Raw genomic sequence first — 14,482 nt, 5'->3', positions numbered from 1 at the left:
CTCGTAGCCATGCTGTACACTGTAAAAAATATTTATTGAAAAAAACAGAAATTTTCTGGCAGCTGGCCTGCCAGAAATTTTCTGTTATGCTATGTTTTCGGTTCTTTACTTTTTCTGTCATTTTACAGATCTTTCCTGTTTTCGACTAACAGAGAATTTCTGTTAAGACGATAGAAATTTTCTGTTATTGTATGTTTTCTGTTTTTACTTTTTCTGTCATTTCACAGGGTTTCTGGTTGGCAATTAACAGAAAATGTCTGTGAGGATAACAGAAATTTTCTGTTTTTACTTTTTTCTGTCATTTCACAGGTTTTTTCGATTTGCTGCTAACAGAAAAATTCTGTGATGTTCCATTTTCTCTTACCATTTTTCTGTCATTTAACAGCTTTTTTTTTCATGACTCCGAAATTTTCTGTGAAGCTCCATGTTCTGTCATTTCACACACTTTATTTCTTTCACATCATCTTTTAATGACTGACATAAAAACAGATACAGAACATTAGGACTGCTGCCACATTTCAATAGAATAAAATATTTCACTGCTTTTAAACAATCACAAGCAAAGGCAAGTGAGTATTCAAGAATATTGGAAAATATGCAGTGTTAAACAATGCAATCATGGCTGATATTTTACTATACAGTAATATCTTTCAGCATCACTAAATTAAGTTAAACGGTAGGAGGGTGGCCAAAGAAAAAAAGAAACTTACGTTGCCCTGCCTGCACTACAGGCATACAGTAAAAGCATGCAAAATATGCAGTAATGGCAAGTAAAGTAGAAACGAAACCTGTGCCTTTCTGTCATACAGAATGGCATGATTCACTCTAAAATAGTAATACAATACAATGAATACGACACGAAGTAATAATACCTGAACAATGAACACAACCAGTCACTAAACTAATGGCAAGAATACGCAAATGGAGAGTATTGGAAAAATATGCTTTGCTCATGACTAGTGCTGCATTAAGCAGCAAGATGAAAGCAACAGGACATAACGGATGCCATGGGCTGGTTGCCTTATCACAGTTTAATTGCAAAACATTTTTTCACTCCAGTTAGTACGTCTTATCTTGAGACTACAATAACTTTAAAATGAAAAAAAGTAACACAGACAAGATAGAAAGTAGTGCTACAATTCATACAACCAGCCACTGAAGTGTAACAGCAAGTATAAGCATAAATAAGGCATCTTAAGCAAATTGTGTCTTGCCTGACACTAGTACGAAATGAAGTGAGATAGAAGCAACAGGACATAAAACATGCCACAAGCTGTTTGACTTATCAGTGTAACCATATAACATTGATTCTCTATACATAGTACATCCACTCTTGTGACTACTGCATGATAAGTCATGCCACAGGCTGTTTGGTTTATCACAGCGTACACAAAATATTGATTTAAAAAGTTGTCAAATTTCAGAACAGTTAAAAGTCAAAGTCTTGCATGATGAGGGAAGGAACTTTTGAAGAGGGGCAGTGTTGCTTCTTCTTCGAGTGCTCTGCCTTCGTTCCCCGGACAGGATTCACAGCTGCAATGGTCCTGAAACAAGGACAGAACATTGTTACTCCTCGGACAGTGAGCATATCTATACTGTCTTCAAAGAAATAATAAACATTGCAAGAAGACTGCACCTCTCCACCTACCTCAAAATTTAATTTCTTTGTAGCCCACATTTCAGTTTCATTGTGTGCACTAGTGAATATATCCAGTAGTCTTTAGTACTCAGTACAAAACCAGACTTCAAGCCAAAATAAACCTTTCCTAAATGTTCACTTTAATAAGGTTTTAACAACCATAGTGTTTTGTTACTTGCATGAAAGCTGCTCACTGAACTCCAACACTAGTTTTTAAAGGGATGCAAAAACAACTCCATGAAACCTGTTGTTCTTGGGAAAAATTCATTCTGTCTGCATTTTCCCAATTTGTTGCACACCGCGGTGGCTCAGTGGTTATGGTGCTTGGCTGCTGGCCCGAAAGACGTTGGTTTGATACCGGCCGCGGCAGCCGAATTTCGATGAATGCGAAATTCTAGAGGCCCGTGTACTGTGCGATGTCAGTGCACGTTAAAGAACCCCAGGTGGTCGAAATTTCCGGAGCACTTCACTACGGCGTCCTTCATGACGTAAGTCGCTTTGGCACGTTAACCCCCAATAAACCGAATCAAACCATTTTGTTGATGTCAGTGTGGCAGCGAAAAAATGCATTTATTGCTGAGAAAACTACATTTAGAAATTTGCCGCTCACTAAATTCAAATTCTGATGTATACGCCGAAAAGGACTTCATGACCACATTTTGAAGTTAGTTGCGGGGCTGCTTAGGGCCTTGTTATCTGCACCCAGAAATCTGACCTGTCAGTAGATTGCAGTCTACTTAGAAAATGAGGCAATGATGACAACACCTGCACTTTGTTTCCTCATTTTATGTAGCTTGTAAAAGCACCATTTCAGTCTCCTTGCAATCAGACAGTAGCCTCTCGACAAAGGCCAACTTCAGTTTTCATTCAATGTTCCTTCAAAGCGCTCTCTGACACCAGAGTAGCAATGTCTATGTATACACAGGCCGAATCATCAGCATGCCTATTCTGTGTCACCCGAAAGTACAGCCGTAAGCAAAAATCTTTTGACAGGTAATAAGTTTGCAGCACATATTGACGTGCTTTGTCTTTACAGAGATTCAGATGCATGACGAGGGATATGCACATTTTAGTGAAGATAGAATTAACAGAACTGAGCAGAGGCTTGTTTGTATTACTAATGCCCAACTCGTGATACGCAAGTCTAAAATGATGTCTAGTGCTGCAGAGCAAGCTGTTACGTGAATGTGACGTTACCCTCTTAAATCTGCACTCAGCTTCCACTGTCCAAGAATAGTGCAAAGTGCCTGCTGCCCTGAGTAAAAAACTTTTCTGACCACAACCTCAAGCAATAACCCAGCTAAAGACACATGCAGAATGCACACAAAATATTCTCTGTAGGCAGAATCAAAACAAAATTAAGCAATAGCTTCGAATAAAACTTTTCGTTGAGCATTGGAAGTCGCACATATTCAGTGCTGTAGCATTTTCCCCATACGCCGCTAGTAAGGCTCACATGCAGGCCTCAACAATGCAAGTACTAACAGCCTTTTTCAGTATCCTGGCTTATACTCAGTTTGAACTGGGCTGCAAGGAAAATGTACTTTCACTGTCGCGCATAGCAGTCCTCGAGGCTAGTCAACACAGCTGAGCGTGTCTGTACAGCATCCTGGGCTCCTCACTCCTTCCACATATAAATTCCCCCCTACAGATGCACTTTGGAAGAAATATGTGCGGCTTACAGCGCACCCATCAAGAAAGCTTCATGTCAAATGCAGCAATAACAATGCTGTATCTCTCATCAGCAATCCTCACGTAATTGACTGAGGAGCCAGTTTATTGAGGCACACATAGCGAGGTATATGCCACAACAATATGCAATGCTGTATGCATGGGTTTTCTTGCATAGTATACAATTCAAGACTGTAGGCTCAAATACCGCAAAAAGGAAGTCTTCCAGTCGACGGCACCAACCAACCATTATGATGTTGTGGTTATTTTGGCTAATTTGTTGTTTATCCTTTCCCTTTGCCAGCTGGTGTGATGGATTAGCAAGTGCATGGGAATTACCAATGAAGTCGTCAGAATCATTCAACACCATAGGGGCATTTGCTGCTGCATTCTTCAGTTGTATCCAGCTATAGTCACAATATGAAGCATTGCCTAACAGTTCACGCTCAAATGAATGCAAATCAAAATACAAAAGAGAAAAAACCCAAACTTCCCATTAGCAGTGAACCTGTCTCCGACAAGTGGGAGCAATGCCAGCCTTAGGGGAGGGTGACCGGTGCAATCGCACAAGACGTCACCAAAATGGGGATGCTGAGTTGCCCTGTGGGTGTTATGCTACATCCTCCCATCCTCTACCCGCCTTCACTCTGTCCCTTGACCTTCAAAAGAGACATTTCCAGAGCTCTTTGCAAAGGGTGCATGCACCTTACAGACGCGGCATAGTTTCCGGTGTCGTTTGTTGCGGGCAGGACCATCTAAATGACATTCTTTCCACCTGTAAGCTCTGCTGAGGCAGAAGGGAAAGGGGTAGGGGAGGACAGTTGTGCTTAGAGAGCTTTGTCAGTTCACTGCTTAGCCCTTGTCCCGTCTCAGTTGTGCAGATTCTTTCCATCTTTGAACTTAATACTGCCTTCAGCACGCCCTGTGCATTATCTAAATCAGAACACATCTGACTGTGTCAAGCTGTATTGCCTTTAATGGTAGTAGGAAATAATGTGTGCACCATTTCTCTCCCTTTTGCATGCTCTGCTCTGTGAGAATTTCATTATAGCTAGTACTTCTTTTAGGCACCCAGTGCTGCAGAGCAGCACTGCTTGATTTTAGGCATTAATTACAGACCTAAATGTAGACTGGGCTTTTTGCTAATCATCATCTTTGAGACTCACAGGATTTTGGACTGTGAGCCCATAGTTACTGTGAGCCCATAGTTCTTCATATCAAACTGGAAAAAGGTTTCAATTTTCCTGTCACCCAATTTAACGCTATCAAAATTTTGTTATGCTGGTTTTTTTGTAGTCACTATTAAAAGCGGAGCAGGCAACACTAAAACATCAGCTTCATGAGCTAAATAATGGTTTCAAAAGAAGCAGAAATGCCCTGGGAAGGCCAGTATCGTGAAACACAGCGACCCAGAGAAGAGAGATTGCATGAAAAGTGGGACAGGTGGAGTGTGCTCATGGTTCTAGGAAACTAACGCACAACTTAAAAATCTGGATACCACTTCTCAGCTGCTTCACGGATATGTACACAACGTAACACATGTTGACTACGATAACATCAAAGTAAATCCGGCCGGTCCCGTCCGTGACCGAATATTACAACCATTCAAGACATTTTAGTGGTTATTGCAGGGGCAGATTCATGGGTGCAACTGGAAGGGGGGGGGGATTTGAAGGAGGGGGGTGGGGTAGATTAGAACCATGTATTCCTTGAACATTTTTCATCTAAGACAAAACTTTTCGTTGAGCATTGGAAGTCGCACATATGAGGTTCAACATGGCTGTTATTTAATATTTTCCAGTGGGAATCCTTTCCTTTTAATCAATTTCTCCTAGGTGAGCATTACCATATATCCTAAACAAGGTTTCTCAAAGACACCTCAAAAACAACAGTCTTCAGTGGACGCTGGATATTTAACTTATTAAGACAGAGTATTCTGTTTCTGCTGCAAGCTCTTTGACAGGGATCCCATGTAATCACCAGCGGCAACTGGATAAAATGACTGGAGGCACATGGCACAGATTCTTAGAAGCCTCGAATATTTGACAAATCACTTCGCACCATACCAAGCTTGCACAGAGGCAAGTCTAAGAATGAAGCATAGCAAATGCACTGACAAGGAGCATGAACTCATCATGGCACAAGCGAAGAAACTCTTCAAGAATGTCTTAGAGCACCTCATCAAGATAAAAAGCATATACGATATTTCATGGCTGTTCAGACTGGCTTTTTGCAATCTGTGAGGAACCAGGGTAAAAAAGAAATGACAACAGACTACACAGAAGGAGGACCACATGGACTGAAGCACTGAATGATCAACTTTTGTACAGTTTCCTGTCAGCACACATGGCAAAAAAAGGTGAAACCATATGAGGAGATACCCCGACACAAAGTGACAAGTGGTTTTTTTAGTCTGAAAAAACAGAGGGAATACGCCAGTAAGCATCTGCACAGCTGTTTCTAGGACACAGCAGAAAAGCAAAGTTAGTGAAGAATGGCCAACAAGGAACATGGAAGAAACCAGGGTGGAAACAAGTGCACAAGACATGGTCTTGAAAGCTAAAACCAATAAAAGTGATAAAAACGTCACAGGCCAATGAATAACAGGGCAAAAGGCTAAAAAGATTAGTCGCAAAAGTGACAATGAGGTCAAAGACCAAATGTAAAACCAGAAGTGGTGAAGGCAAAAAATAAAAAATACGACTGAAGGCCGAGGGTGCACATGGTGAGACAAGTGTTGCATATATAAAAACTGGTATTGCATGACAAATAGGCTGGTACTTTTTCAAATAATGAAACTGAAGGTTTCCTTATGCAGTGGTCCTTCATTGCCAGTACCTTGCCTGCTTTTATGATTTCACAAGCCAGTGAGTTTTTGTTCTTCGCTATGAATTCCATTCTTTGAAATTCGGATAAACGTCCTGTTTCCAAAATTTTACAGTTCCGACAGTGAATGCCAAGATGGCAGCATTACTCATTATCAGAAAAAGAACTAGCCTACCTGCCATCCAATGCCTGGTTTTAGCTACACAACACTTGTCTCATCATGTGTATCCTGGGCCTTCAGCAGTATTTTTTTAATTTTTTGTCTTCACCACTTGCTCCTGGTTTTACACTTCGTCTTTTCCCTCATTGTCAAATTTTATCACTTTTAACTTTTTAGCTTTTTGGCTTGTTACTTGCTGCCCTCTGAGCTCTTTATCTCTTCTATCACTTGTAACCTTCAAGAGCATGTCTTATTTTTTCACTTGTTTTCATTGTGGTTTTTGGCATGTTTCTTGTTGGCCATTCTTCGCAACCTTTGGATTTTTGCTGCTTCATAGATACAGCTGCGCAAATTCTTGCTGGCCCATTCCCTGTCTTTTCCGCCTAAAAAAATCTCCTTGTCGAATGTTTTTGTCTTATTTTGGTGTTCCGTGATACAAGCTTTCATATCAAATGGACCTTGCATAGCTTTTTTCGTCGTGTATCTGACGGCTAGGAAGGTGTACAAATAGCTGTCCCCGTTTCTTCTGATATAAAAGTTGGCAGTTCAGCATCCACATTGCCGCCTTCTGTGCAGCTCTTTGCCCAACAGAAAGTGTTGCTCTAGCTTTTCACTGTAAACAATGAAAACTTTCTGCGATTACCTGAGCTTCTTGGTTAATACGACGAAGTCATAAAAGAGCACTTAGGTGTGTGCCAGATGTGGTAGATCACTACTGCAGCAAAACAAATTAGAATAAAATATTTAACATGATGGTGAAGAATGTGATCAAGCATTTCACAGAAAATGAAATGACTGAAGTGAGTGCTTTTTTGCCCCTGATGCCTCCCTTCTGGCTAACAATTTCATGAGTGCTGGAAAAGGAATGTGTACTATGATGGCAAAGATACCTTGGTGAAAAGTGCATCATGCTGCGCCATCTAATGAGTATTGTTTATTTTTTTTCCCCGTAATGCAAGTGCTTCTGGGGCACTGCAACTGCAACAACTGACTCTCTTGGATAAGTCGGGAGCTGACTCTATGCGACTGTTTCTTACCAAATAAGCACTTTATCAGTCCTTTCATTACTGGGATCTTGTTGCTGCCACTTCTCTTTGAATAACTATACTACTTGTGTCACTTTGATGCCCATTCTATTTATGTCCCTTGGACTGATTGATTTATTAAAGTAATTTTAATCAGACATATAATATCTATGCTTTGCTTATGCCTGCACTTTTAGAAGAGGAGCTGAAGGTGTCAGCATTTTCAGTTCATGTAACTAAACTCATCTTTCAGTGGCAAGCCTCTTTGCTTTTCTATATTTTAAACCGTACTATCTGCTTGCAAAGTCGGTGGTCCATGACCATCGGTGGCATTGTGGAGGCGACTTCCGGGTGCCGTTATTGGTTTGCAGTATCCCTTCAGGCTACAGCCATCTAAGGGCACAGCTTGCGGTAATGTACTGTAAAGCACAATTTTGTTTTACAATTAGGCTTCCCTCTGAAAAATACCGAAAAAAAATTGCAATGTAAAAAGGTAACATAAACAAAAGGAAATAATGAGAGGCTTTGCAAGTATGGGCTTCAGCAAGGGCTCACACAAGGTGCGGTAAGGTCGTCCCTGAGGCAACGTGATACTGCCAAAATTACCTGGCAATGTCGCAGTGTTGCAGGGGTTACACTTACTGAGAGGCTGGCACACATCTTAAGGTGGTACTTGTGAATCACTGTGTATTTTGAGGGACTGTTCTGCTACCGTATACGCCAGTGCACACAGACTGGGAAGCTACTGGCAAAGCGTTATTTGGTAACTGTCATCACTGATTACTTAGTTAAATATGGGGTCCTTCACTCCATGCAAGGGCACTGGCATGAAAGCTACAAACTGCTGGAAATGAAAAGTTGCATGTCATTCAGAGATCTGCCCTCGGCCATTGTTTATGAGACATTGGACGCATACCTGGAGGCATCTGCATATATCATATAGTGTAAAAAGAATTTTTTCCATCTTTTTCTTCTTTCGTCCTTCCCGCAGCACAATGTATCTAACACAAGCCTAGCTAAACTCTCCGCTTTTCTAATTTCCGCTTTTCTTTCGCTGCAGTGTCTAAAGATACACCTCAAAGACTGTTCATTCTCACTGAGCGTATGGAGGATGTAGCTGCCGGCCCATGCCTAAATCTCATCCAACATGATAGTGGATGCTGCCAGCCAGTGCACTACTGCTGCGTGCAACACTCTTCTCTGCGAAGCATTTGCAAGTTGCATGCCACATATTGTGACTTGTGAGGAGTTTCAAATGGAAGTTTTCCCATTCTTATATCGCCGGCTGTCATTCAGATGAAGTAAAACAAGCCCAGCTCTCCCAAAAAATCCCCGATATATGTCTTCACACCCGGTTGCACGTGCATATATATAGCACTACCATCGCTCGCACCAGTTCACATATATAAGCAGCAAGCTACGCGGCGTGCACCAGCAGCTTGGTGCTTTCGCACTGGTCTTGTAATCTGTCAGCTCTGCTCATAATTTAAGCAAGTTATCACCAGCACTGAAGCGCAGCAGAATGCTTGCTAGATCGAGCGCCTATGCTCTGCACAGCACGCATATTCCTAGATGCAGCTATCCGTATTACATAAGAAACATAATGCTAGCTCTTTTTTATCACCAGATATAATATTGGTTGGTTGGGCTGGTTCATGGGGTTTAACGTCCCAAAGCGACTAAGGCTATGAGAGACGCCGTAGTGGAGGGCTCCGGAAATTTCCACCACCTGGGGTTCTTTAACGTGCACTGACATCGCACAGTACACGGGCCTCTAGAATTTCTCCTCCAAAGAAATTCCAGCCGCCGCGGCCGGGATCGAGCCCGCGTCTTTTGGGTCAGCAGCCGAGCACCATAACCACTGAGCCACCGCGGCGGCCTGATATAATATTCATCTTTAAAATATTTATATTATGCCTCACAGCCATGCAAAAGCAGTAGTATGGGGAATTTATTTACAGCGTTGACCTAGGTGACTCGAAGAGATACTCCACCACAATACACAAGAACATTGTGGAGGAGCAACCACAAAGCAGGAAGCATGTACAGACCACTTCCGGGCCAACATTGACATTTCTGAGGGGAATACAAGGAAAGTGCCTAGCTCGCTGCTTGGTCTTTCAGGCGGAAATTTGCACATATTGAGTGGTTCGAGCTTAGCATGAGCCAATGGGCCCCTCTCAGCCAATGCCACACACCACACGTGTATTTGGAGCACTGATCCTGCACACGCACTCAGCTTCGACTGAGGGACAGCGGATCGTCGCAAGTAAACAAACCTTCAAGTTCACATAGCCGACTTCAGCGCACAACAGAAAAGCACACATGTGCACCATGCTGCATGGAAATAGACAGGAATAATTTTGCAGTTCACACACCCTAATCAAACGACATGTGGTGAACAGTGCAACCGGAGAACATGGTGTTTGTCATGCGATCAAGCAGTTCATTGCATGGAGCTCTCAGATTATGTGCGCCAAACACCAATTGGCCCATTCCGGGCAGTGAGTAAACATTCTTGAGCTTAAGGTATGACTAATCCTCATAGAATTCAAAGGAGAACTATGAGAGTAAATCGAGCAGACTGCCAGGCAAGAATCAAATGGCCGGACTTTGAAAAAGTCCGGTTTGTCCGATGTATTTGGAAAAAAAATGCTCCGGGTCTACCCAACGTACTAAGGGGAGGAAATGCACCGGGTCCATCCGGCGTACCTTTAGCCACAGCCTCCTCTCGCAGTCAGTAGTGAGAGCACACCATACAAAAATTTCACTGCTCTATTTAATAACCCCATTGTGAGTTATATAAACAAAAGACTTAGCAGCTGAATGCAATTCCAAAAAATGCTGGAGCTAAAGGAGATTATTTTTTGACAGAACTCACAAAATGACTGCTAACGTGAACAAGGAAGCCTCATTGACTTAGTGTGCTCATAACATTGGCTGCAAAAATGAAGCACTGTGGTTGCAAAGGCTTGTACACTTACACCATGATTCCAGTCATGTTGACTGACATGATAAGTACAAACATTATGCATGACCCGCCACTAAACCAGGGTGTCATGCAAGCTACTTTCTTCCAGTTCCCTGAATTTTCCATGGTTTCCCCTACTATTTAAGTCAAAATCCTCTGAATACTGAACAGACGGGAAAACACAGTGGCCAATGGTAATGTACAGTATACGTGATCTATTCACAGCAAAAAACTATATACTGAAACTTCAAAAGCTGCAATCAAAATAGATTTGCTCTTATTTGAGGCAGCTAATTTCTTCTTGAAGAAAGTCCAGCTTCAATGCGACTTATGAAGCTATCTTTGCTTTTTCTGTTCCATTTCTCTAACACAAATGGTTAAATAACCTTTATTCTTCTGAGCATAAGTTGTCTCCACTATAAGTGTGTTCATATTTCAAATTTTTATTTTAAAGTGCAGAGTATTAAAAATTGGCTTAGATTACAAGACAAATGTGTTTCCACATAATACAGCAATGAAAAGCACCAGACATTGGACAAATATTTAAATCCTCATCAATTATCCTATCCGAACACCGATTAAGCACCACAAAATACAAAAACAAAATACAAAATATAGCATACCCTCCAAATAACGCCAGAACCACATCAGCTGCCAGAGCTCAAGATCAAAGAAGCTCCAGCAGCCGTAGTGTAAATGCGATCAAAGTTCATCGCAGTTACATGAACACAAGTCCTCGTACTTACTAATAGCGAAAGAATGCTGACAATTTCTGCGAAGTACCATCTACGACGTCAAATCCATCAAATCTGCATGGCGACACATTCAAATCTATCCATAAACAATGGATGGTTACATGGCCACAAAAGGGTTACTGGCATTGCATGCACATATGCACTCTTCAGTAAATCCTCTCCCCCAGGTGCTGTGCTCCTCTGGACAAGTATCTATGACCCCTATGAGCAAGCAACGTGTATGACTTCTACCAAAATAGCCATATACTGCTACATAATCTCAGAAGCAATATAGTACCATGTACGCCTTCCAACCCTTTCATATTAGTGACTGGGCGCCATGCAATGCAGGTAGTATAGCCATAATCTGTGAAGAAGTGGTTGAAGATCAACTCCACAAAAAATAGTTTTATCTGTCTTTCCTTTCCACAGATTTTTTCAGAGCGCTATTTTACCAGCTGCATTAACCAAGCAGCAGCAGCAGCAGCAGCAGCAAAATTTCATTCCATAGCTGATTCGTTGCCTGGGTTCAGCAAACATTTTCTTACTTTTTTAAAAATTGCTTTTGCACTTTGCTAGCATTTTCATAAAAAGGTCTTATGATAAATTGGTATATACCTATAACTTTTATCATCACTGCGTATTTGAGAAGTGGCAAAACCAAAACAAGAAAGGTCATCACAACTCAGTTAACAAGCGAGATAGGTACTTACTGCTGTGTGAACTCCAGGCAGAGGCTTGTTTCCATGGGGTACACAACATTTAAAGCAAAGTGCACCAAAAACATGAGCTTGAAAGCCTGGCATGGGTTGGCTGCGTGCATCACTGGCAGGGTGTCGATGCATATGGTGAAGCACCTCGCAGTAAGGAAACTGCCTCCTGCAAAAACGAGTTTTAAATCAGGAATGCTCGCCCGAGTGCGGTACCACAGAGTTATACCTTTTGCAATGATGAAAGGAGAACATGGCATGTCCCCGATGTCGTCATCACTGGCAGATCCCTGGCATAAGAGGGAGTTAAATGCGTATAAGAATTGTCTACTAAAGTAGCACCATGTGAAAGCTGCAACTTTAAACCAGTTACAAATAAGCATGCAGCAGAGTATAAGCATAAATAAGTCATTTCTGCGCTTGCTCAGGCTCTTATTTTTCCAAACAATGCGTGGTGAAATGCTTTGGAGTGTATACAAATAAGCGTCAACCACATATAAAGGCCCTAAAAATCAGCACAGGCATTTATAAGTGCTGGATTGTCTACAATACATAAACATTGCACCGTTTTAGTCAAATGCAGCCCAAGAACACAGTGTAAATGCCTCTCAAGAGCAAAAGAGGCCCTCCATCGAGTGGTGTCAAGAGACTGTCCTAGCACTGCAGTTGATCCGGCCGACCGGTAGTGAATAACCTCGCACCTGCCAGCCCCCTCAAATGCCACACTACTAGGTCACAGGGGAATTATTTAACATAAGTAGAGCGCAGCTTGCGTTTTATCTCAAGCAACCGAGCAAACTGTTTGTAAATGACTACGTTTTAAGCAGCATAGTACGAGGTACTAAGGTGCGCAGTCGTCGTGATCGGCGCAGTGCTGTGGAAAGTTAGAGCTCGCGTAGTGAATGCTGAATGGTGTACTGTTATCTCGAAGCGCCCATTTAGCGAACTGTAGTAAAATGGCAGTTTGGGCGAGTTGGTTAAGCATCTTGTAATAAAAACAGCGCAAGGACACAGGACGAGAACCCTTTCATATTAGTGACTGGGCGCCATGCAATGCAGGTAGTATAGCCATAATCTGTGAAGAAGTGGTTGAAGATCAACTCCACAAAAAATAGTTTTATCTGTCTTTCCTTTCCACAGATTTTTTCAGAGCGCTATTTTACCAGCTGCATTAACCAAGCAGCAGCAGCAGCAGCAGCAGCAGCAAAATTTCATTCCATAGCTGATTCGTTGCCTGGGTTCAGCAAAGATTTTCTTACTTTTTTAAAAATTGCTTTTGCACTTTGTTAGCATTGATGACCTTTGTGTGTCTACTCTCCGTTCTCGTCCTGTGTCCTTGCGCTGTTTTTATTACAAGATTACAAGCCATTTAGCGAGTACACGAACTATTTACTAAAGAAGCACCAGAAAAACGCAAGCAGCAGATATCGTATTCAACAGCCACAGAGCCCAAGCAGACACGCGCGGCACGGTTGTGGGCGGGCGGATGTATGGATGGTAGTGGCTTAACCCTTCGTATCGGGCGGTGGCTCGCGCCTCCAGCCTAGGATTCCACACCCTCCCCCCCCCCCTGTTTAATTTGTATTTTAATATGCATAATTTGGCGATCTTTCATAAAGTTACTCCTCCCTTGACCTATTCCACGGGCTGGCCGAAGCGATGCGATTGACATTGGAGGATACGGACTGAGCTCGCGTGTCGAAGGCGCTCAAAAATCTCGAATGTCGGCTCCAATGACATCAGTGCCATTGAAAAACTTCCCTGTGACAGCGCAAGTACGGCATTTGAAACGCCTGTGTAGAAACTTTTCAGGCTGCGTTGACCCGTGCAACGCTATTTCGGCCCAAAGATAAGATCAGTTAAATCTTACAAAATGAACACAATTACTGCATTACTTGTACCGGCATGAATAAACGTAAATAAAAATAAAAAGACACAACGTACACTTATGATCCTTTCTTAGACGAGAAACGAATTTGAAAATCCCGCGCTCTTTGACGTCCTCCTCCGCTAACCAATCGCGTACTTCCCTGGCCTAAAATTTCCCGCGCTTACTCACTCGGTTCTTTTAGGAGTGCATATCTCCAGACAAAGCAAAATTTGTGCATTTTCCCGCAAACTATCGCACTCTTCCGTGTTTCTCGCTTGTGTTCCTCTCTCTTCCGCGCGCTGTGCATCTTTTGGGAGAGACAGTAAAGCAGCAGTGACGCATCGGCGGTGAAGCGGCTGTGGTGGGCTCGCTCAATGTCCGCCGGCGATTTATCTTCACTGCCCTGTTCAACAGCAGTACAAGCCCGCAACAATACTCCCAAAAGACGACAAAAAGCGTATCATTCAAGCCGGTAAAAATGCGCACCACTCACCTTGTGTGCGAACGGTCTGATCGGTGAAAATCACGGACACAGCACGCCGGTATTATCCTAGCTCCCGGCTCACGTCCATGCCGTCCTCCATGATGCCGTCAATCGATGAATGCAGGATCGCAGCAAATAGTACTGCTTCTCATTCTGCGCGCTAATATTGCGCATAGAAACTTTTTGACGCTTAAAATATGTAACGTGATTGATTAAAAGTAGCAAAGGTTTTTCGGATCACTTTTTTGTGTAACGGCGGTGCTTACGTCACCAACTTTCGGTGAAATGGGCGTGTTGCGGCTCCAAAAACAGAAAATTACTTTCTTTTGCGTGAACGTGTTTCTGTTAAGGGCGCAAAACAGATATTCTCTGCATGACAACAGAAAATTTCC

At 42.4% G+C, this 14,482-nt stretch overlaps 1 protein-coding gene across 1 annotated transcript; it reads right to left on the bottom strand.

Annotated features, from left to right (window-relative positions):
• Window positions 1-428: 428 nt before the first annotated feature.
• LOC149347643 (uncharacterized) lies at window positions 429-14,263 on the bottom strand. The gene is made up of 4 exons (XM_089585633.1): window positions 14,100-14,263; window positions 11,966-12,026; window positions 11,740-11,905; window positions 429-1,544 (listed from the first exon to the last, which is right to left on the bottom strand). Exons 2-4 carry the CDS (start codon window positions 11,994-11,996, stop codon window positions 1,430-1,432), a joined length of 312 nt encoding a protein of 103 aa, XP_089441759.1. The 5' UTR covers window positions 11,997-12,026; window positions 14,100-14,263; the 3' UTR covers window positions 429-1,429.
• Window positions 14,264-14,482: the final 219 nt, after the last annotated feature.

This window comes from Amblyomma mixtum, chromosome 4 (assembly GCF_055824585.1).
Source record: "Amblyomma mixtum isolate Tamu chromosome 4, ASM5582458v1, whole genome shotgun sequence".
Lineage (NCBI taxonomy): Eukaryota > Metazoa > Arthropoda > Arachnida > Ixodida > Ixodidae > Amblyomma > Amblyomma mixtum.
The sequence above is the reverse complement of the archived record's forward strand: the minus strand, read 5'-3'. Positions and strand labels throughout refer to the sequence as shown.

Bases quoted from the DNA above. Each gene is read 5' to 3' on its own strand.
- LOC149347643 (XM_089585633.1), bottom strand. From the start codon at position 11,996: ATGCCATGTTCTCCTTTCATCATTGCAAAAG. The intron at 11,906-11,965 runs GTATAACTCTGT...TCGTTTTTGCAG, and splicing joins TCCTTTCATCATTGCAAAAG to GAGGCAGTTTCCTTACTGCG. The intron at 1,545-11,739 runs GTAAGTACCTAT...TCCTTGTTTCAG, and splicing joins TGCCTGGAGTTCACACAGCA to GACCATTGCAGCTGTGAATC.